Genomic DNA, 25,678 nt, shown 5'->3' on the forward strand with positions numbered 1-25,678 from the left:
TGATGAGTAAAGTCTGCAGCAAGGGATGACACATAATACATTGAAATCCTTGAATAGAAAAAGTGTGTACATATTCAAAGGTTTTATTTCTTTTAAAAAAAATTGACTGTGTAGCAGTTTGAGAAAGCAGAATAACAAAATCCCTGATCACTTAGATAGCTTCTAGAGGGGGGGACCAGGCAGTTGTTTTTAGATTGGAGACATGCTAGCTGTAAATACATTGTAAGTAAGTTTGTTGTACATTTTTGTACTTCTGCGATGTATAAAATAAATCCCTGTCTTGTCTTTGAGATCCACCCAGGACTTAGAAAAGAAATGAGATGACTCCTGGTGAAAAAATACTCAATCATCATTATTACTTATTTCCCATTAACAGCTGAGATAGCCAGGGAGGTAGTTTGACTGCAAACCCCCTCTAGTGATGCAGAAAATGGTCGGGGAGGAGGAGGTAAACTCAATAGCACGGCACAGACTGCAAAGAGAGGTAGGTTTATATTCACCTGGCTTGAATACTGCTGGCAGCTCCCATTGAATGGAGGATGACATCAGCGTAGGCGTTACCTCCTTGTTCCAGTGTCAGAAGGGATTTTCCTATTAACGAAATCTGATTATTTCCAGGTGTATTTAGGGCTTCTTCCCTGTAACCTTGCATAGCTTATCACTATTCATTCTCTCGGGAATTACCACTACTTGGGAACTAAGGGGCGACTGCTTCAACTCTTTCTGCTCTGTGGAGCCTTCAGTCCAGTACCCAGCATTCATCAAAAACACTGATTTAGTCCTGATCTCCTTGCCAGCGACTCAAAGCAGGCAGCCAGAAAGACCTTTACCAGTGGAAGAAGTTAAAGTTCCCTGAAGCTTGGTTTCATTATTTGTGCATTCTCAAATCGGTCAGACCCCAGTGCTCCTCATTTGCATGCAGTACCTTGTAAATTGGCGAGCGCTTCTGCTGTTAAGGTGAGCCCGTCGTCCTTGACATCAGTGAACAGTTTGATCCCAACAGTCCTCCAAAAGGAAATGAATGCTCATTCATTAAAAAAAGGCATCTGAATCTCAGCCATCAAAGGCACAGATCTACATACCAAAGGAGGCCTGCCCGTCCTCATTAGCATTTTAATAGCAGTTTGAACACATCCACGCTCTTCTCAAAAAGTGCAGCGGAGAGACATGTTTATTTCAGATGACAGGTCACTTCAGCTACCCACGGATTAGCTGCAATCGCCTGCAATTTCTATCTCTGATACCAAAGCAGGTGGAAATTTATTTTTATTTTTTTTCACTAAGCTACAATGACTTATTTTTCAATCTTTGACCTGGGGATTATTCAAATGCACAATTGTTGTGCTGGTGCACTATAAGCGACTTCACAGGATGATTCAATGAGACGAGGTATTTGACCATCTCTTATTGTGTCTGCCAGCGTGTTTTGTTCCTGATAGGATTACATGAATATATTTCATCAAGTCTAAAAATAGCACTAGTGTGTGGGTGTTGTATGAGGCGAAGTGGCCAAGAGCTAAGATATGGAAGGTTAGTGATGCTAGTATCAATATCCCAACACAAGTCAGGGAAACCTCACTATGAAAATGTGTTTTAATTTGTATAACCTTTGAAAGTAAGTTCCACTAGAGATATATTATAATATAATTGGCATTTTTAAGAATGCAGAAGAACAAGTGTTGCAGTAGCTGCTCATGGAGCAGTGTACTTTTAAATGTAATTAAATGGAAAACATAAATGTGCAAAACTATTCCCTTATCTGTCAAAAATGACTTGCAAACATTTACTCATTAATATAATCGGTCCTACCACATGCATGCTTGGTAAATGTTTGCCCTATTTCTTAGAAAGCAAGAACATGAATTGAAATGGCGCAGTGAAAGTGATGGCTGAAGAGGCAATGGAAACCTAGGATATCAGATCCTTTTTCACAACAGCAAAGTGCAAATGAGCTTGAAGGCTTTATAAACACAAAGCCCTGTATCGTGAGATTCTCATTCTCAAGCTGGAATGTGTTCGAATCCAGATAAACTTCCATTTAGCCCATTACATATGGACATAAAATAAAGAAAACCTTGGGAGTGTGGAGAGAAGCTGAACCATGCTTGTGGGAAACAAATACTGTAAATAAATGAATCCGGGTCTATGCATGCATGTATGTCCCATGTCGCTGCCATCACACCCACACACACGCACACACACGCGCACACACACACGCACACACGCACGCACACGTGCACGCACACACACACACACCCGCATCCGCACACGCCCACACACACGCACAAGAAAAGACACACATTTTAAGGCATTTAATCACAACTCTGGGTCAATTCACTGAGGCAAAATCTTAAACATCACATGTTACAAAACTGCAGATGCCTTATATAGTGATGTGCAAGTAGTCTATTTTATAAATATAAAAAAATAGACATGCTGTGCATTTATTAAGACGCTTGAGTCTATTTTAAATAGTGACAGACAACCTGACCTGTTCATTTTATTGTATCTAGTGATTTTAATAAGAGGTCGATAAATCACCTCTGCAGAAAGAACGATGGAGCGAAAGGGCATTTTAATCGAAGACTGTTAGATCATTAAAAAGGACATATTTCTGCCCTTTTGTTAGCTTGTAGGAGTCTAACTAGTGTGGTATCCAACCACAGCTCTGTTCTACAGCTCTCTATCAGTTGAGAATGGATTCTAACACATTTTGCAGGTGCATAGACAATGCCAGTGTTATTCTTGCTTGGTGGTACCTGGCAGAAAATGATAGAGCTCTTTCATAATGTAAAGAGCCACTCACTTCAAATCTTCTGTGTATCCTGGTGGTGAACAGTGACATAGGATAGCTGTGTTCAATTCAGCCAGGTCACATGCAGAGGGGTCAGGATACACTATGGTTTGTTTTTATATCAGTCATATAAAATTGGTCAACTGATGGCAAGCTAGCAGGACATCGTAGGCTTATATTTAGTGCAATAATGTGTTTTTGTGTTGAGGTGACTAGAACTTGAATGAGTATTCTGAGTGGCGGTCTGAACAGAGCATTATATAGTCTTTGAAAAATACCTCCCCTAGACTTGCTGTTGAATACTGATCGTTTATATAAGCAATCCGTCAGCAAAATAATTGGAAGACAGAGGAGGACTTGGTTAGTATCAATGAGCCCTTATGAGCACCAAGCTCAGACGTAATACTGCAGCAGTGTTAGTATAGTGGGTCTCAGATGTAGCCGCCCCACTCCTGCTGGGTTTATTAAAGGCAACACTTCAGAGAGATGCACAGACAGCCAAGTCCCTTATTATTGTTGCCAGAGCAGGGGTATTAATCTACTCAGCCTCTGCTCCCTTATAGCAGGGGGTCCTATACCAGTTTAGATTTTGTTCTTTTCAGATTCCCAACACTAAGCAGGGTGGTTGGGCCTGGTCATCACGTGAATGGGACACTGCAGTGGGTGCTGCCTCCTCCCAGCAAGTATTCAGCCAGCACCTGAAAGGTTCATTTATATTTACCATGGGCAGACCTTTCATCTTCCCAGAATTCTGCTTCCCGCTGAACTAATGCACTTTCTATCTCCGTATCCCCTCTGAGTTTTGTTTAAGAATTTGTACAGTCCTGGTTCCCAGCCATGCATAAGAGCTTCTTCCTCGAGTCCTACAGGAAATTGACATTGAGCAGCAGTGATGTCAGGAGATCACTTCTTCTTGAGAAGGTTGCAGAACTAGATTCAACGAGTTGGTTTAAACTCAGCTGCCCATCAGGTAGAAATGACCCATTGGTTTCAAATATAGCTGCAGCGAAAACATAAAAAAAGTGGGACTTGACACTGAATTCATGAGAACTAAATTGGATTTAACAGCTCGGTTTGGTAACGTTTCAAGAGTCCACAGGAGTTCCAGGACTCTAGAGCTTGAACACAGGAACCTCATTAGTGCAGAGGAACAAATATTCAGTAAGAGTTGCATATTCCACATTCTGAGGTCTATTCAATTGATCAAAATACCAATATATATATATATATATATATATATATATATATATATATATATATATATATATATATATACAACAATCAATGCTGCCACTCTGATCATATATAACACAAGCACAATATAAATCCAGCAAACACTGGCTACATGTTTATTACATGAGCATTAACGGAGCGCAATGCTGTAAAACAGCCATGAGCACCCTAAGGACCACAGCACATGCTTCTGCACAGCGGTGATTGATACACAGTAAAAGAGATATACATGTTTCATCCTTCTGCTCTGTGTCTGCAGCCACAGAAGTATGACACCAGCGCTTGAGCTGACAGGGCAATGGACTGGAGTTCAGGACTGCCAAACACCACCTTCCTGTTAGTGAACGGGAGTCTGTCCACAGAGATAGAGATAATTTCCATAACCACCATGTGCAGATTCTGCTGTCACCGTTGTTTTACTGGACTCACTGTGAGGAGTACATCTCTATTGATTTCTGAGCTACGCCAACAGTAAATTACTGGCCGTGACACATTTTGTCATATTGGAATGGGGAAATGTATTGATCATAATACAGACCCGCTCTGGGGTGCAAAATCTAATTAGCGCACCAGAAAATCCATACCAAACACAGGAATAAGAAAGCAATATATAGACCGAGTGGCTACAGCAGTTCATTTGCTCTTCAGAGGGTGAGCTTTTAATGCTTTGTTTTTAGTGTATAATATGATTAAACTCTTTTCCGTGTAAGCTTATTATCTGCAGCACAGAATTAGTAGTAGCTGGCTAGTTAAATGATTGCTTGAGTGTGATATTTTGTTCTGCGTGATTGTTAATTGCCTCTCCTTATTCTAAAATCGAGGTCTTGCATCTCACAGCAAGGTGCAAACAGTCATAATAAATAGAATGCAGTGCTTTAATTTACACACTGCAAAAAAATACATCAAACAAATTAGACTAATGAAAGAGCAAACGGAAATAAGAACAAACAAGGGAAAGCCATTCAGCCCACCAGTGATCACCTGGTTCCTAGTTGGTTCACCTCAAAACTTCAAGCCGGGTCTTAAAATATGATTCAGCACAAACAGCATGGCTAGGGTACCATTCCATACCCTCGTCACTCTCTGTGAAAAGAAGTGTCTCCTACCTTCTGTCCTCTATTTCCGGCTGCTTGCTTGAATGCCAGGCCACCTGTTCAGGTTTTATTTTGTAATGTCAGAGGCTTATTTAGCTCTAGCACATGTATGCAAGTAAACCTGCAGTTAAAATAAAGTCTCTCCACTTGGTCCTCTGCGGATAGCAGTCAACAGGCTGTGCTGGGAAGGGGTTGTTCAGGTTAACTGTATATATGGTACACTACTGCCATCTAGTGTCAATGCAGGACCAATACATTTTCTTTGCGGGTTTACTGTATATAGCGAAAAAAAAGGTTTTACTTTCTATACCCTATTGTAGTTCCATTACAACTGCCATAAAAAATATATTTAAAACATTTATTTATAAGGAAAGATTTAATGCATATCTTGCACAAACCTTGCATAATCCTTGCAGTCATTTCTTTCAAGTCTTGCAAATTCCTTGCCTGTTAGTTGCACCCCGTTCGGACACCAAGTTGCAAAACAGAACCAACCCTCATGAGATCACTGTATGAAAACAAATATTTATTTTTCTTATAGAAGCTAGTTTCACTGATAAAAGGGTGTATTAATTTATAATATGTACACATATTAATACACAAGTTACTAAAAGTTTAGATGATTATCAACAATAAATATAGGTTTTCAATATTTCATTGACACATTGACAATTATTTTCAATAATATTTATATTGGTCGGTTCACATGTATCTGTTTTGCAAAAGAAAAAAAAACACACACAACTAAAAAACTAGACCAATAACAGATTTGTTTTATTAAAGAGAAAGTCAGAACGCAAAATAGAGTAAGTTCCAAACTCTTTTGAAGATTCAATATTCCTAATAAATATATTTGTACATGTTTTGTTTCTTTTTACCAAGTGTCAAAGAAAAACGAAATGTAAGCAAACCAAGTTTACAGCCTTTATGGTTGACATTAAGTAAAACAGGGTCTAGTTTTTTGCGAATCTGAAACTCTAGAAATCCTAAATAAGTGAAGCAACAGCAACTGCTGGTTCCGGATGTGGCAATGCATTTGTAGTTCAGCAAAAAACAAATGCCTTTACTTCAAGAGATATTAGAAAATGTATCACATTATACAGATGCAAATATGAACTTCAGTTTGATTAGCTTTTTACACGCTCCAGGTATTTGCTGAAGTCATTTATAAGCCTTAACACTAAGAAATAAAAAAAATAAATAATAAAAAAAAATATAAAAAGATACTGTAAACCCCCTTTCATTTGCATCTCATTAATTTTAGACAATGTAATCGCTACCTCAAATAGAAGCTAATTAAGTGTTGCAATGTACACTGAACAATGCAGCAGGTTTACTGTCTGCACGTCTCTAAAATGTATAGCATCTAATTCTTCATATAGAGTTTATCAACATTTCTGGTTTTCTTTTCCTTTTTTGGCATACATACATACTACATACAGAAATATAGGTGTTGCATTTTGATTCACAAAATCTCATCCAGTGCTGTGGAAACAGTTACCCAGTATTGCAGAAGATTCCAGTGGTCCGATGCCACTACTGCACACCTCAAAAACAACCCAAATACTGCAGTGATCAGCAGTATAGCCTTTACACAAGTAGAACACCATTCCAAACCATGACCTTGTTACAACAGCTTTGCAATTACTTAGTTCAACTCTGAGATACAATAAAACCATTTGGACTTGTTTTGAACAAGGCTCTGGGCCTCTCTGAGGATATGGTTGGAAAGAGCCGTACATGAAGACTGATGCACCTTATTCCATGAAGGCTTTCACAAACCTGGCTGCTCAGGGACTGGAATGGATGGAAAGAGCCGTACATGAAGACCGTTGCACCTTATTCCATGAAGGCTTTCACAAACCTGGCTGCTCAGGGACTGGAATGGATGGAAAGAGCCGTACATGAAGACCGTTGCACCTTATTCCATGAAGGCTTTCACAAACCTGGCTGCTCAGGGACTGGAATGGATGGAAAGAGCCGTACATGAAGACCATTGCACCTTATTCCATGAAGGCTTTCACAAACCTGGCTGCTCAGGGACTGAAATGGATGGAAAGAGCCGTACATGAAGACTGTTGCACCTTATTCCATGAAGGCTTTCACAAACCTGGCTGCTCAGGGACTGGAATGGATGGAAAGAGCCATACATGAAGACCGATGCACCTTATTCCATGAAGGCTTTCACAAACCTGGCTGCTCAGGGACTGGAATGGATCTTTGTTGGAATTGCATATTTTACTGGCATGGTTTAAAAAAACAACTTATGAGTGGCAGTTTGTGCTTCATATTTTCAGTGCAAGGATATCTTGCAGAGCAAAACACAAAACGCACATACATGTAAACATTTTTTTTTGCAGTACAGTGCCAGTGAGGAATATACAGAAAACAGCAACGAAAAGCAGAATAGATTTTACGAAACCCACATAGAATCTGATCATCTCTTGTTCATTAAACTGCAAAACAGCAGATATCTGAAATAAGTATCTATCATATATACATACACACACACACCACAAAGAATTTACATTTTAAAGCAAAAAACACCTTATACCTCATGCAACCTTTGTGTTAACACATACCTCCTAGTCCCTCCGCTTTTTTGAGGTTAGGGGCTCAAAGGTTTTCTGTGAAAAACATCATCTCTGATTTAGTTCCATGATGCTCCGGCACTTTGAGTAAACAGAAGTAGAGTGGGCCACACTTTCAGATTACACATGGTCAATTAAAGGAATCGAGGTTTTGGAACACCTACTTTAAGGACTATAGAAATAAAACATTTTCTTGTTTGGTCTAAACAAGAGGTACATTCAAAACCTTGTGACATGTTTCTCAGTTGGTCTTCGATGTACGGTAATAACAACAGTCACCGTTAGAGAAGCAACAGTGACCCACAACCAAGTTTAATTTTACTCTAAATAAGTTACACAGTCCCCCCCCCACACAGTGTATGTAAAAATAATAATAATAATAATAATAATAATAATGATGATGAAGACTTTCGCTTGGGACACTACTGCTATAGGAAAGGAGAACAAATCCACTAGAATAATGTAACATTCCAATGCAATCTTCAGCCGACGTCTTCCCTTCCGAGAGGAACCTCTTCAGGAATCATGTGCGGCGAAAGCGAATGGGAGGAATTAGCCAAGGTCTTGACTGGCAGGTCATCCATGGAGGCCAGCTCGTCAAGTGGTATGATTGAGGACTTCAGCCGCTGTAAAACAGAGGAGCGGGGATCACGATGCACATGACAACAGCAACACTGACTTCCACAGCACTTTCATTGTCACTCAGTATATACACCAGTTCCACCTGCTGGACACTTGACCAATTACAGCTCAATCAAATTCATGAAAAGACATGCGGATGGCGGATGTCCCACTTAAATAACGTGAATTTATTCAGATCATTTGGATTTAAATACAGGTACCTAAATATCAGACCATTATAATTATGCGTGGGAAGTTTAGGTTGGCACATATCTGGTTTGTAATGTAATCTGGTTCAATATTGAGCAATGTTCTACACACACAGTCACTCACCTGTAGAAGTGTCCCTTCGCTGTAGTAGAGTGTGTGCACAGCTCCTAGTGGGATCCAGATGATGGAGCAGAGAGAAAAGAACCAGCCCAGCACCTCAGCCCATGGGGGGTAGGTGTAGGTCTTACCATAGCGGGCTGGACTGTACTGGACGATGCTGGAGATCAGAATGATCTGAAAGGAGAAATGCATTTGTATTAATAAATAAATAAACATATAAACACATTCTCTCTTTTCTATGCAAGTATGTATATATATATAATACACACACACACACACACTCGCGGTGAGCTGACCGTTCACTGACCGTTCACTGCGTAAACCTGGTATACAATACAAATGAATAAACCGATAAAAACAGTTTAGTATGGAAGTATGAATCTAGCAAAACGAGACGCAGCAGAAATGATTGACATTTATATTTCTCAGTCGTGTCATATTCAAATTGAAAACGGATTCGGCATGTTATACCCACCATCACCAGCAGGGGGGAGATCACCCACCAGCACACTTTGAAGAACATGTTAGGAGGCGCCCCCAGCATTTCAGTCACAATCCTGGTCAGTCGCTTCACACCTGAAATAACGGGGTGGGGGTTTATCTGATATCACTCGCATTGTTTATCAGTATGCATAAGATGGCTCTTTTGAGCAAAAACTTTTATTTATCTATATATTTCTAAATATTTCATAGAGTGTTAAAATCTTATAAATGCCATTATCATGGCAATAATTTATATAATAGTTGTATATCCTTTTTTTAAATGGTAATTTTAACTGATTTAATCAAGATCTCACAAATACTATTTTTTAAAGCAAAAAAACCACACAAAATAAACATCACATTCATTACCAAAGATCCAACAGATGGCAACAACCTCAAAGAAAGCCAGGAACATGAGGGACACCACAGCAGTGTGGTGATCCAGGAGCTGAAAGAAGAATATCCCTCCCTAGACAGACAGAGAGGGAAGCAACTGCAGTCAGGCGAGCTGGAAGCATTTACACAATACACTTTATTGATACGCAAGCCCGCAATACAAGACACCGCCACTAGATGACGCTGGAAAGACGTTGCATGAACTAAGCTTACTGCAGACAGACAGTGAAAACAGAAGACAGTGGATTGAGTAAAAAATACATTACATAAGTTGCCCTAAACATCCATGGGAACTGGAAAGGGGAGAGAAGGATACATGTGAGGGGCCGATTCTCCCAAAGAGCTTAAGGGAGTCCAGACAGATGCATTGTTGACTGTAGTTTCCTTGACAAGCCCCTGTATACCAGTGCTGGCACACTACTATGTAAAGAAAAATACATCTATAGCCTATAGTCTTTATGCAAAAGCAAGCTAGCTTGTTTAATAATGAACCGGAATGTCACTCGGTCAGTATGCGATTACATCGTAATACAAAAATAAAACAAATCCGGAAAAGTGGTATAGACTGGTCTGCTGCTTAGCTTCTAGGTTATGGGCTTTCTCTAAATGTTTAATGCTAGGTGGCAGTCTGAACTGGTTTAGCAGCACCCACCTGAGTGACATTGGGAATCCCAAGAAGGAAGGCGACCAGGCACACTGCCAGGACCAGCAGCTCCTTCCTCTTCAGCACTCTGAGCAGCTGCTTCCCACAGCCATCCATGAGGCTCGTCACCATCACCTCCACCATGGCAAACTGAACCCAAACATGAAACAGCATCAACAAGGGCTGGATTATTCCCATCCCTGCAGCTCCATGCAGTGTACAGGTCAGTCATTAAATCAAATTCAGGCAGTCAACTCTACTCAAGCGATCAGTACTGTGAATTAGAGCATGGTTCATGTCAATCTGCATTAAATCTGTTTTGATTGCATTTGAAATGCAAATCTAAAAAAAAAGAGAGAATTCTGTATTTGGGCCAAGATGAAATTAGTTGCTCCTATTAACTGGGAGATAAAGATGGCTCAAACCCATCTAAAAAGGTTAACACAAACGCTTACTGTGCAATTGCTGTGTTTCTCCTGGTTTTCACCATGCTTTACCATTCTTATATCTGTGATATTACCGGCTTGCCCGAGTCGTGTGCTGCTTTCTTTTACTTACTGGTCATTCTATCATAAAACCCTGCAAATACAGGGACATTACCATCAACTAAGAAAACAGACCTCCCAAATTCACCCCTGCAGTGATTATAAGCCCCTTGAGAAGACCATGAAGACCAGTACAACTTAATCTATTAAAAAAAAAAAAAGGTCTATTCGATTGATCTGAACAGCAGCGGATCAGGTACAGGCTCCATGATAAAGGGGTCTATTCGATTGATCTGAACAGCAGCTGATCAGGTACAGGCTCCATGATAAAGGGGTCTATTCGATTGATCTGAACAGCAGCGGATCAGGTACAGGCTCCATGATAAAAGGGTCTATTCGATTGATCTGAACAGCAGCTGATCAGGTACAGGCTCCATGATAAAGGGGTCTATTCGATTGATCTGAACAGCAGCGGATTAGGTACAGGCTCCATGATAAAGGGGTCTATTCGATTGATCTGAACAGCAGCTGATCAGGTACAGGCTCCATGATAAAGGGGTCTATTCGATTGATCTGAACAGCAGCTGATCAGGTACAGGCTCCATGATAAAGGGGTCGATTCGATTGATCTGAACAGCAGTGGCTCCATGGAATGTTTTAAACTACAGCAGTACTTGGATCAGCTGTGGTTTGCTGTAGATCAATAGATGACTCCCAGGTACAGAATTATTAGCCCTGTGGTACCACAGAATTTGACACTATTCCTTGCACCAAATTAGAAAAAAAAACAGCAGCCACACATATGCAAATGTAAGCTTTTGAGGTTGGCTTCAAACAAAACGATACTACAGAAGGTGGTAAAGGATTTAGCTTGCATGCAACTTCAAAGAGTTAAAGGAAGCAGCACGCACTACAATGCAATCACGTTCTTACCTGGCTGTCTAACCCAAGGCAGAGCAGCATGAAGAAAAAGAGGGCCGCCCACATGGGAGACACCGGCATGGTAACAAAGGCCTCTGGATAAACAACAAACACCAGGCCGGGCCCTGGATATGAAGAGGGGAGAGCAAGTCACAATCACAGTGCCAAGCTGGGCACACCATTAACACGACTGCAAGAAGGGGCTGCTTCATAGACACAGTATTACCACGAATACTGCACTGCCTAAGGTAGCATTAGGTAGTCTAAGGCTAGTGCTAGATCAGAGCCTGTTATTTCCCCAACTTACAGTAAAACATTCAATATTGCTGGGTACCAGTTTTGCCCTCTTAAAATACACACTAAGGTTGCAACAAACAAGTCACAATATAAAAACTAATAACAGGCTGTAAATGTGATATCTGAGCAGTTTATATTTGGTTTGGTGACTTTATTGGCTGTGTTTACCTTTGAGCTTTGAGCATTTACCACAGGCGATTTAGTGACCTAGATCAGGTTTTAAAAACTGTTTTGCAGCCTAGTTCTTATTTATAACTTTTCAGACTCTCTGTCCTATTTAGGCTCTATGTGTAACTAAGATTTACATAATTAGCATTTACATAATTCTACCTAGTTATCAAATGAGCAGTAGCTGGTTAATGTTGATGTGTCCGATATGCACGTTGTGTTACATCCGAATGGGTTTTTAGAATGAAAAAGATATCAGGAGTACAATTAGATTTTGCAGAACTCTAGTAAGGGAGCCAAAGGCCATAAGCTTAAGGGAAAGAACAATACGTGTTTATAACCTATTATTTTGTTTCCCAAACTAACAGCATTACTGTCCTATGCCACACCAGTGCTGTGTGGCTGCTTCTATAACAAATGCCCATTTAACTATGACTGTAAGTATGTAGGCAGATGTGGTGGAGGTGAAAGTACCAGGAAACAGTTATTTGAGCTCCCCTAAGCATACTACTGATTACTACATCCTCCCAGGCATCATTGCCGTGTTTAGTTTACAAGCTTAGAAAATGTTGTTTTTTGCTTCAGGCAATTGTCTGGCCTTCTATCATTTTGCAAGGCTCTCTGCTGATGAATCCCAGGCAGCCAACAGTGGGATCAGCCAGACTACCGATAAAAGCACCCACAGTGGGCCAGCAGGCATCTCAACCACACATGCTGAACTTCACGCCCCCTATTTTCTTGAAGTTAGAATGTATTTGTGTTTAGTTCACATATTTACAGGTATATGGGCTTTTTGTCCGTTAGACAAGTTATCATAGACATAACAAGTCCTTTGGTTTTAATTTATTCTAACGGCTTTGAGAGATTAAATCTACTTGTATGCTGGGAATATGGCCCTGTGGTAGAACCAACTCATAAGGTACACCGCTGAAGACTGCTGGGCTTAAAATAATAACTGAACTTAGATAAACAAATTGTACTCTTTAAATGGCTTGTTAGACAGCTAAGAGATTTTTCATTATTATTTTATCGTTTGCCAGTCAGAGGCAGACAACAACCATCTTGCCATCGCCACTGAAGGTGAAATGCAGAAGTCTACACTGTGACGTTATTTAGGGACAAAAAACAAACTCCTGATTGGTCCCTCCCCTGCTGAGGGTCTTGGTTTTTACCCTAAATGACATCAGTTGAGCACATTTGGGTACAGGAAGTTCACGTATCAGTCCATACCGTCTGTAGCGATGTTGTCAACAGGCAGGTGGTGTATGTGGGCCATGTAGCCGATAGCTGAGAAGATGACTAACCCAGCAAAGATACTGGTGGCAGAGTTGGTCAGGGTGACGATCAATGTGTCCCTGGAAAGGAAAAACAAAGTGGAAAATGGAGAGATTTAAAGGGGTTGAAATCACATTTTTAAATACCAACATTAACTAAAGAAAAACACACCACAATCATGGAGTAAGAATTACCAAACCAGTAACTCGATTTAAAATTGCACTGCATGTAGGATTCATAAAACCTTCATGAAGGCTAAATAACACTGCATGTCTTATTCATGAGAATCACTTGACATAACATACGTGGACGTATTCTCATACATGAATAACACGGTTTATTACAATAATGCTGCCAAAACAATATTTATCAGATCTCAAGAGCTATAGTAATGATGGTGACAAAAATCACAGCAGACAAAAATTATAGCTGCATACAGCTAGTAAGCATTTTCATGCTTTTAGATTTTTGCTGGAATAGGTACCCTGGTTATTAATGCCATAATCTAAGCCTGAATAACAGAGAATTAGAGGACACACATGAAAGTATATGAATAAAACCCCATGGAAAAGGACAGGGTATGAAGTATCCAGTTTAAAATAAACGAGTAAGACCATTAACATGGCAGAAGTGCTGCACCTGAGAATGTTGTTGTTGAATTTATTGTAGCTTGCCATGGAGATCATGGAGCCGAAGCTGATGCCGATGGAGTTGAAGATCTGAGCTGCAGCGTTCACCCACACCTGCAGGGGGCGACGCAGAGAAGCGGTCAAAGGAACAGGAGAAACACCCAAGTGCAGCTGTGTGAGCCAGTGTACTGCCTCGCTAATCACTACCAACTACAATGATCCAACAGCGCCACCTTGCTGTTATATATATATATGAACAACAAACATACTAATGCTACTACAAATCATAATAATAGCAGTTGTGTGTACTTGTCAGGTATGGTGTTGATGAGGACAGTAATGAATTGGGCTGTTACCTGAACTTCGAGTAGCTTGTCCCATCTCGGGGTGAGAAAGTAGAGGATTCCATCTTTGGCCCCAGGCAGCTGAACGTTGTTGATAAACAAGGCAATCAGTATGAAGTAAGGGAATATAGCAGTGAAGTAAACGACCTGCAAACAGACACAAAGCACAGAATGTGTTGCTTTGATCTACAGTAGAACAATACAGCTTGCATGGCTATAACTGTGAACTGCAGGACCATATGCATTAGCACACAATTATTACTAGGGCTGCACAGAAAATTACACTCTTCCTGTTTAGAAAAACATGCGGGTGTGGCTTTGAGTCAGGGCCTTTCTTCCAGCTTTGCAGCAACGTTCATAAACCTTGTCACTGCAAACCTGCTAGCTGAGGTTACCGCTATTAGAATGGATGGCTAGAGTGACTCCCACCTTTCCAGTGGATTTGATCCCTTTAAAGATGCACAAGTAAACAATGATCCATGCAAGAATAAGGAGACCAAGCAGCTCCCAGCGAATCTGTCCAGGCTGATCCACTCCACCACTCATCTGCAGTACCCTGCGACTGGAAGCAACAACAACAACATCATCAATAAAAGGACGTTGATAGAGCGCCTTTCATCACAAGACACCCCAGGACGATGTACAAAGAAAGGCTCTCACTGCATAGATGTTTCATCCGCTCCAGGTTTAACTGTGAGCTGGATTAGCTACAGTGTCTACTGTAGGTAACAAGCTCAGGTGCGTCTGTTTAAACTCACAGAAAAACAGGACAATACTGCGCCATGACGGAAGACTTGTAGATTTTATTAACAAAAATACAAACCATTCCCTATAGCATACAGTAAGGGGAATGGCACATCAGATTGAAGGGTGCCTTGTAATTGTTGGGATTATAAACATGTTATAATGTGGTACATGCAATAAACCGTTCATAAACCAAGCAGCAGTTATTGCGTGGGGCGGCTCAAGAGATGAGCTTCCTGTTGGTTGTCTAGACTCTAAAGGCAGAAAATCGTAGCAACACAATGTCAGGTTGAAAAAAAAACCCAGGAACTTTCACTTTAGTGCATCTTCATAAAAAAGAGAATATTTCATAGTGATCTAGTGCCTCGTTCCCACTGCCCTTCCCCAGGTGAGCTGGACTGTCTGGGCAAGGTGTAGCTGGTTTCCACTGACGCTCAGCTACACCTCAGACAAAACAGTTTCGTATCTCATACCCAATGGGGCCAAACTTTGTCGTTGCTTTTCTCTTCTTGCGAGACGAAATCTCTATCAAGAAGACTCCTGACAGCTGCGTAAAGACTAAAAACAGCCACAAATATGTGTTCAACTTCATCCATCTTCACTGCCACACTACTTCCACAGTCAGTTATACCTGACAGTTACACTGGAACACAGACAGCCATCGTCAACCACACCTCGCCCAGACCGTCCAGCTCAGCTATACCTGGGAAAAGACTCTGGAAACACTTACTCAAAGAACTGCTGGCTGGCCGACTGAAGATGTGTGGCGTTGCCCGTGAAGCCACTGGAGCAGTTTTCCGGAACGTTCCAAGTGTTGTTGCAGTTCTGCCAGGGCAGTGTCGACTGAAAGGAGCTGAAGAGGTAATAGAGGGCCCAGGCGATGATAACATTGTAGTAGGTACAGAGCAGAAACGAGATCACCACTGTAGCCACTCCCACACCTGAAATATAGCAAAGAGGAATCAGTCACAGGTTCACGGCAGGCGCTTTCATTTATTAAATGGATTTTAGAGTTCAAGAGTGCATCTAAAAATAAAATACAATAAAAAACCGGAGCAAATTGTTTTGCTCCATTCAATTTAAAATGACCATAGCCTTCTTGAGCAACTGTAGAAAACAATTCCTTTCTAAAGAACAGGTTGCAGTTTATTTTACTGTATTGCACATGGCAAAGTTTCAACATCTTGGATTAATAAAACCTGGAATGGCCTTTGTAGCACTTGCTGTATCTTCTAATATTTGGTAGGGTTGTGTCTTCGGTAGCGGTTCTCTCTATTAGCTCTGACGTTCTGACAGTCACAGTGAGAACGATGGGAGGGCTGCTGTTCTATACAAGAGCTGCTCGTTCTTGTATTCTGTTTTCTCATTGTGGGTGAAGGAGAAAAGATGGTTTTGTGAAATTGAAACACAAGCAGAACAAACTGAAACCACAAGAGGAACATAATATATATATATATATATATATATATATATATATATATATATATATATATATATATATATATATATATATATATATATATATATTTTTTTTTTTTTTTTTTTTTTTTTTTTTAAACCATCACAAAAAGTAACAGTATCACTTACTGCACTGTCATTCCCTCTTGGTAATACCGGTGTGGTTACTGGGGTGCTCGCCTCCCTTGTGTTTGTTTTGCAAGCAATAACCCACAACAGGATGTGAGGGGAAAGACCATTCTTACTGCAAGCTCCGGTCATGTGATCTTGTTTGGCCAATCACAGCATTTAGTTTATCTAAGCCAATTTGTACGATATTAACATCCCATTGGTTCAAAATACAAAGTTGACTTGATGATGTGGTGGTAATAGTCCCAGAAAAAAAAATCCTGCTCCTTTATCATTTTCACAAGCTTTCGAACTCCATTCTGTTATTGAAATCGGTTTGCGGCCTTTCACATTACTACACTTTTAAAGCAAAGCGACAGTTTGTTTTCAAAATCAAATCCTTCTTTTTTTTGTTTTTATAGTCAAGGATTACATGCTTTTGGCTCATTTTTTCATGCTTGGCTCTCCACTGGCTGGTCAAATAATCATTCACGCCCAATTATTTCCTGAAACGCACACAAGCCCTGCAGGCAGCTGTTCATTACAGCAGCAGCATGCCTATATCTCAGCGCTGTACAGTAAACACTGTAATACTGCTGACCCTGTGTAAACTAAACATGGGGTTTACAAACCTGTCTGAGCTTTTCAAAGCATGTGTCCATTATTGTACTCCTTGGATTCCAGTGATTCTCCCCGTGAATTCATCCCGTATTTTATACATTTTTCAAATGCATTTAAAAAGGCACCCTGTAGCGTTTATAAAAAACCTCATTTTACTTTCCCTTCTGTTGTATCATGTCTTGTACTGTATGTCTCGCGGTTCTGTAATTTTCAACATGTATTTTTCCCTGATTGTTTGGATAGTTTAGACGTTTATAAATTATGGGTCAGAAATCAGGCTGGGAACCGAAAACCTTTCTCAAATCTCTCTTGTCATCATGAGAAAGGATTCGATTTAGGAATGATGTGTGAATAAAAACATCAAAACAATCAAGATTATGTTGAAAAATATATTCAGTATTAAATCAGTCAGTTTAATGCAAAATCTCTCAATTATTTGAAGGGGTTGAGTAAATAAATAATAATGTTCTAACCAATGAAGATCAATATAATGCATCTTCCCACTAGACCCACTGCATGACAATCTGTTAAAAGCAGACAAACAGGAGGGTCTCCCTGTAGTACCTCATCGTTGTTTTATGATGAGAAAAATAAAATTAGGATTTCCATCTCTGAAGTAACTGAAGAAGAAGCTGCAGTTGGTGTTTCTACAGAAATCCAGACATCGTGAATATCTGTTAGATTCAGGAAGACCTTTGTTTTTCACATATCCACAATTTCCAAGTCCATTACAAGGATGGAAGCATGGCTCCTGTTCAAAAGCCAATTGAGCCATTCCAGGTTTTAACAAAGAGCCCGAACAAGAAATCTAGGAAAACTAGTGTGTCTGCGAGCAACACACGAGACCTCGGGAAGGAGTGAGCAATCCATGAAGAGGGACGGAAAAAAATCTTGGGTTGATGGACGGATGATGACAATCTTAATAAGAACAGGCACCACAAATACCATGTGATACAGTAAATCAAAAGAAAATACAGAAACAACTACCTGCTTCATGCCCTTGCTTAGCAATGACCCACTCACCATCAGGTTGTAACGAGTGCTCAAGTGATGAGCCCGTTTGATTTGACCGGGTAGACTATCTCTGTTTCATAAGAGATAAAAAACTAAGGGGAAAAGTCTTCAAGTTAGAACAGGCAGCACAACCAAATACCTTTACCCAAGACAGACACAGGTTGATGGCTGGCTTGGTGTTTAGGATCCATTCTGGACAGATAAAATGAAACATGCACCATTTTTGCCGGTGTAGCGATATGCTTTGGCTAAAGATACCAATACATTTTTGTACACCCAACATTTTATTTTATGGGTACATTTTTAACAGTGCATGCAGAATGCAATGAAAATGTGCACGATAATACAACAGAAATGTTTAAAAACCTCACAAAATCTTTTCTGATCCATTTCATGGGCATGACTTTTAGTCAGTCACTGCCTGCCCTGTTTAAAGACATAGAGTTTGTGGTTTTGAATCCATAGTCACTTCAGCTCTTCCAAAGACAATCCCATGGTATCTTCAAGAAGTCTGTGTGGAGTGTGGGCTTAGTGGTCAGGCTGTATGTCAGGGCGCACTCCGCTCAAAAGAGGACTTCAACACAGATTTGTGTTTGTTTTTATTGTTAAATATATGTTGTGCACACAATAATAATATCAGCAGGTTAAAGTTTCTAAAAAAAAAATGTTTTGTTTCAATTGAGTGTAACACGTCTGTGTTTTTCAGTTCTTACCCCATTTCAGTAGGTTAACCTTGCACATTTTAACTGGATTCCTTTTGCATTGTGGGAATGGTTAAGGGACTGCATACTTCCGGCAAAAAACGGGGCGTTCGGTTGACCGGCCAGGGAGTAAATTTGGTGTTCGTAACTCTGAGGTTTTACTGTACTGCTATAAAGGCAAGGATCTTTTCACAGGCCAGCCATCAGCGGATAATCAAAAATAAATCAAGAACAGGAAACCCACTGCATTGTACATTAAAACACTGAGCCAGACTGAGCTCAGAAAACAACCTTTGCACTGACCCAGGTGTCTACATATCAGTACTATTCATTGTGCTGGGAGCCCACTTCTCAGGCAAGCAATGGGGATACGTCTTTTTAGGTCAAGTATGATTTAGGGTATTGTGAATTTAGATAACCAAATCATAAGGAGATTCATGTTAGTTTCATTTATGCTAAGGCAGAGCTTTCCTGTCCCTTACCACCACAGGGATTAACTATTGGCTAAATTGGACTGAAAATATGTTTAACAGACATTTCAACACATTTAATTAAACCACTTCACATCTTGGTTTTTTAAACTAGAATTGGGTTCCTGGTTTCTAAATTGCTAGCTGTAAAAACATCATGCTGACAGTTTTGGAAAGTGCATTCCATCCTTTGTACAACTCAAACTCTCCAAGACTCTGAGTAACAAGGCTGCTTATTCTAACTACTGTTATGCTAGTGGCTCCATTGCATGCCTAATGTTATTGGGCTCTTTATACAGGTAGCCTTTGTAACTTGGAATCAATAAATGTTCAGCTCTGTTTAAGTTTTAATAAGGAGTCATTAGAGTCTGGATTTTTCTTTATGACTGATAATGACAATAACAGAATCAATTAAACCACAACCTTACAAAAGCATGACATCTAGTCCAACCTATATTTAAGACCACCTGTACAGAAGGACCCCTGTGCATAAAACACACTCTTTCAACAAGTCTCATGATCCTGGCAATCCCTTGAATGGTTCAAGCAGATTGTTCTGTCAGTAATGCGGGAGTGTCAAGGTGAAAGGTGAGGAACGTCTACACAGCTGTGGATGAGAAGAGTTCAACCTTGCACCTTTTGGGGATCACTAACCTTTCAATAGGGGGCAGATTTTGGCCATGGCATGCACTGGCCCCAGACGCATGTACTGTCCAATCGAGAACTCCAGAAAGAGCAGTGGAATTCCGCACAAGAACAGCATCACCACGTATGGAATGATAAATGCCCCTGTGAACAGAAAACACAGATTAACACATCAGAGGTGCCCCCAGCTTGGTATGGGTGTAACATATGAGAGATATCTTAACTTTTAAAGCCCCCTGCAGCTGTTACCCCAATAAAAGCACCACTGCCAAGACTGGAACCATGTGGAATGGAACTGCAGCCTGACCTTGTCACCCCCCAACTGCAGCATGGCCTTGTCACCCCCCACCTGCAGCCTGGCCTTGTCACCCCCCAACTGCAGCCTGGCCTTGTCACCCCCCAACTGCAGCATGGCCTTGTCACCCCCCAACTGCAGTATGGCCTTGTCACCCCCCAACTGCAGTATGGCCTTGTCACCCCACCAACTGCAGCATGGCCTTGTTCTTGATGGTTAAGAAACTACCTTTCTAAGAAATGTGTCATCCAAGGCTCCAGCTGCTGAATGGCTGAAGTTGCAGTATTATGTGGTTGAGATTAAGGAACATATATTAATTTGAATTTTTCCATATGCACAAGTTTGTATTGTGCAACTAACTAATGGTAAGGTATACACGTGTATACAGAGCTGGTTTACATTAATAATGTCTTGGAGTTTCAATACTTTGGTCTCTATGCCACTTTTAATATACCATCAAGTACCTGCAATGGCGACTCTATAAGCCCTTTCAGCCACAGTGCTGAGCCTTTGTACTTTGACATTGCAATCGTACATGGCCCCAGTAGACTGTCATGTTGTTTTACAACAAAAGTCACTTACTTCCACTTGGCATATATGGCAACATCAACAGCTCAGACAGAATGCAATGAACAAGGTATTTTTGACAAATAGAATTTACGTTTGGGATCTTGGCACAGTGATGGCCAGTACTTCTGTTGTTTGAACTCAGATTGCCGTATAATTGCATTAGGTTTTAAACAAAGCTATAGGAATGCATTGATAAAGCGCTGGTATGGGGTTACACAGTCATTCATGTCCAGACATGTCACCCTGCATCAATTTGTGTACACTATAATAGGGTGCTTTTAAGGAATGCCTTTTTTAAAGGACTGGGTTTTTTTTGTTAAAGAGTTTATAAACATTCTCTTACATGAAACACTACAAATTTGATTTAATGAATCAAAACAGGCTTTAAGAAAATTACCAAAACAGTCCTTAAAACAGCCTTTTGAATAGAGCCTGTCAATCTCAATACAGCACATATTAGTGACTCATTTACAACTTTCTATTTTACAAGACTCAAGCAAACATTTACCTGGTGTCCAATACTAACATTCTGGTTAACGTTACAATCGAACTCGAGTTATACTGTCAACGAAGCACCTCTTTGAACTCTGCTGGAGAAGTGTTGCTAGGCAACAGTTCTGCTGTGTCATGCAGCTTCCCACCTGCTTCAAGACTGACAGCCAATCAGATAAAAAAAAAAAATCAATCAAGCAACAATCAGTCATTGCTGCACCAAGCATTGAAACAATTTGATATAGCTCAGGAGCCTTTATTAAATCCACCAGCTTGTTAGATTTCTCTACAGATCCTAAGTATTTGCAATGCACACCCATGCCTCTTCTTCACTGTAAATCCCATTCACTTGCTACAATGCCACTAAGTAGTTTCTCATAAAAAGGATTACCATCTGCCAAACAACACAGCAAATGATTTTCATACAGCGCTTCATTTTTGCAGTGTCGGAAGTTCTAGAAGTGTTGCTGGTTAACTTGATATTCGACTCAGGAGGGGCCGAGCTGTGGATACTATGGACGGGATTTTAATTAAACACAAAGTGCCACCATCTGCACAAATGCTTTATTCTTGTGGCAAGAAACTAAATGGTCAAATCACATCTTCAGCATATCGCTTGGCAAAAGAATACACTATATCACATTGCTAGATTGTATATTCCTTCCCACAAGAAAGCAAAAAGTGTATTTATATTTATTTAATGCCTCTAGAAAGGAACAGTAGATTGTTACATCATTAACCATGACATCACTAACACATTAATAGATTTAAATATGAATAAATGAGTGTAGTTACCATGGCATCAAAAGCCTACAAGTACCTCCACTGTTTGCTTTCAAACACACTCCCTTGAGAAAGGTTTGTTAACCCCTTAGTCACATATGAAAACAGGGCCCATTGTGACTAGTTTACCTTGGAATCTGCTTAAATGAAATTTATAATTAAAGTTCGGGAGGAGGGTCAGACACCAATCTCCGCATCACCAAATTGAATCATTCAATTTACACATTAGCTAGCTAATTAAATTGTTAGCACTATAAATACCCTCTTCACTTATCTCTCAGTTGCGTTTTGATTTCATCGTAACCCACCACCTCCCCATCTCCACCTTTCTTAATAACAATTTTTATGTTTTATCAATGGGGGTCTCAGCCTCGTCCAGTCGGCCAGGCAACGAACCCTCAAACCAAGTTAGGTTTGATGCCAAATGAATGTGTGTATATACAGCATACTTTTCTGTAAAATCGCATACTCCGCATTCTCTACAATAAATATTTGTACTAAAACATTTTGTGATTGGTGTTTGTCCCGAACTACTGAAGTAAAGGTTAGATGTTTCAGATCCTCACTACAATCCTGGAATTGAACAAAGACCTTCACCAATTATTTAACATCACTTCCCAACATCCTCTCCACACCCAGTACCGGATAAACCAATCTGTGTTTACACTGGAAGAGACTTTATTCAAACTGGTATTTCCTATTTCTGGTAATTATGCAACAGTGGAATTCACTGCCCCACTTAAACAGAGATCACAGGTCAGTGTTTTGAAAACACTTGTTGCCAAATCGACTAAACAGGCCAGAAGCTTTCTCATAAATAACATTGTTTATTTATTTTTTGAAAGAGAAATATACAGGGTTCAATGCTCTTCCTTCTGATATAAAGGACTTCCCTACCCCCTGTAAATAATTGTAAACTATCCCGACAAAGAAGGCTCCTTTTTTGTAAAGGGAGTCTAGACACACTCCAGTCTCCCTGCACTTCAGCCAACACGACCCCATGAGTTCAAACAGCACGCATGTATATCAGTCACGTAATCAACGAAGGGCCACTGGATCTGAATATCACAGCTTTTCGTCGGGGAACGCTTCTGTGGCAGTGTTTTAACTCTGACTGTTTCCAACAAGATCCAAAATGGCCAAGAAGGATGACAACAGATGGCAACCTATTCAAACAGGCTCCGCGCTAAAATAACAAAGGTCTCCTGTGAGTGGAGTGACCTGTTTGGTACAATATTGTATTTATGTGATGAACTAAGAGGATTTAGAGTCAAGCACCGGCCTGAGGGGTCACAGCGGGTCATTCTTTGCCACCCGTTGTTTGTATGATATTCTATTACACACTCACGTTTTTATTAATTTTCATAAAGTGCAACCAGGTATGGAGGATATTTTATTTAACAAAATGAAAAATAAATAAAGACAAATATATTTATTAATGTATTTCTACATTTATTTATGTGTATATTTTTTATTTATTTATTTTAGCATGCAATATCTACCATACCGACAATTTAATTAATACAGAACATACATTTACATAATTAAACTACATTAAAATGATGCTCTATAAGTTTACTTTTTGTTTCTCCGTCCTGGCGTACTTGCTTTATTATTATGTTATATTACATGTATCTTCTCGTTTCTCCTGAAACACACGTGTTTTTTTTTTTTTTTTTCTCGGCCTTTACTACCTTGTCCATTGATTTAAATCCCGAAATGTCGTAAAAACTGTCATTTGCGTCATTAACATAGGTTTCTCATTTAAAATACTGAATAGTTATTCCGCCACCTTTATGTAAATATGTAAATTGTCGCTATTCGACCTCTCGGAAAACAGCAGAAGTGCGTTTCATTTTATGATGAAAACAGCGTTTGGAATGAGTAGGTTTAAAACAGACGCAGACAGCGAGTTTCAGACTGTCGGGAGACGATTCGGATATTCAGGGCCACTGTTTCATAACCAGCTGCGGTGGTGCACTATAGTATAGAGCTATATAACAAACCAGAAATAGTATATAAATACTGTAGACACATGGAGAACGTTTTTAGACCCCATCTGCCCTGACTAGGTTACTGCTAAGCCACCATAATGCATTAAAAATCGGCTGTGAATATTGCATCAGGCAAGTGCTGTTAAATACTGTATTTATTTATGCAACAGGGATATTCCGATGCGCACTGAGACGTGGTCCTACACATGATCTCCACTTAAGCACAAAATGTTTTGATTTGTTAACAAATTTACACAGAGGGCATGTCAGTGAGTGATGCCGAGTTTACATGCGTTCAATGCATTTTCACATTATGTTTAACTAATTTCAGTGGGCCAATTACCTTGTAGTAAAACCTCACTCTTCAAACGTAGAACAAACGATGGCAAGGAAGACTGATATATACAATTAAAATGTTCATTGTAATGTTTTTTATTTATTTATATATTTATTTTTGCTTACCCCCTCCACTCCTGTAGCATAAATAAGGGAACCTCCATATATTCCCGAGTCCCACGGCGTACCCGATGCACGCCAGAGTGAACTCGAGACGGCGGCTCCAGGTCCCCCTCTCACTCGGCGCTTGGTTCTCATTTTCCTCTATCTTCACATCGCTCTGCTGGTTCGATTTCAACACAACCCCCTCCTCAACATTCACCCCCCCGGCCTGAACTACCGATAGCAATTTCAATTCCGTACACATGTGTTGTTCACCCACTCCCATTACTGAATGTAACTATATCTTTATTAATAATAATAATAATAATAATAATAATAATAATAATAATAATAATAATAATAATAATACGTATAGCTGTGTTGGAGAAAATGTAGAAACCTCAACGCAACATACTTTGCTTAATTTTAAGGTCAAATTATTTTGTTACACGTAACTCCTTAAAATAGGGTACTATTTATTAGCAGGCTAGTCTAAATCACAAAAACGAGCGTATAGGAATATACGAACCAATCGTGGACCTGTTCAGAACAGCAAGCAAAACAGAAATTACCGGTACATTGTTGTGTATTACTAAGTAATGTAAATGTATTACTAAATAATGTAAATGTTACAAAAACGATACAACTCAGAATCTACACCCTATTCTGTTACATTGTATTTGTAGCTGTGTGTGTGTGTGCATATGTATATAAGTGATCTTGCATTGCCGCAACGCTAGGATTGTCCCTACCATATATCCTGATTACATGCTGATATATAACCCTCTTCAAGTCCTGTTGTTTCCTGTTCTTTACTACACTCTGCTGCAGTAGCAGCGTGTCCACACCGAGACCCACCTCTGTATTCATGACGTCACTCGGGGTGTCGCTAAACTTTCAAAACAGTTTAGCACTATTTTTCAAAACGAAAAATGCACTCCGGCGGGTGTCGTGGCTCCTCACACACACGGATAGAGCTGGTTGTGTGTTTTTTGTTTTAACGTTAATTATTATATATTTCTTAGCAGACGCCCTTATCCA

General features: G+C 40.0%; 1 protein-coding gene across 1 annotated transcript; it reads right to left on the reverse strand.

Annotated features, from left to right (window-relative positions):
- Positions 1-5,874: 5,874 nt before the first annotated feature.
- LOC117428000 (sodium- and chloride-dependent GABA transporter 1-like) lies at positions 5,875-25,472 on the reverse strand. The gene is made up of 13 exons (XM_058994427.1): positions 24,662-25,472; positions 20,075-20,209; positions 15,779-15,989; positions 14,734-14,866; positions 14,317-14,451; positions 13,971-14,074; positions 13,287-13,411; positions 11,604-11,716; positions 10,195-10,335; positions 9,516-9,615; positions 9,139-9,239; positions 8,667-8,837; positions 5,875-8,338 (listed from the first exon to the last, which is right to left on the reverse strand). The coding sequence occupies exons 1-13, from the start codon at positions 24,921-24,923 to the stop codon at positions 8,195-8,197; spliced, it is 1,875 nt and encodes a 624-aa protein (XP_058850410.1). The 5' UTR covers positions 24,924-25,472; the 3' UTR covers positions 5,875-8,194.
- Positions 25,473-25,678: the final 206 nt, after the last annotated feature.

Source organism: Acipenser ruthenus, chromosome 21, assembly GCF_902713425.1.
Source record: "Acipenser ruthenus chromosome 21, fAciRut3.2 maternal haplotype, whole genome shotgun sequence".
Taxonomy (NCBI): Eukaryota; Metazoa; Chordata; class Actinopteri; order Acipenseriformes; family Acipenseridae; genus Acipenser; species Acipenser ruthenus.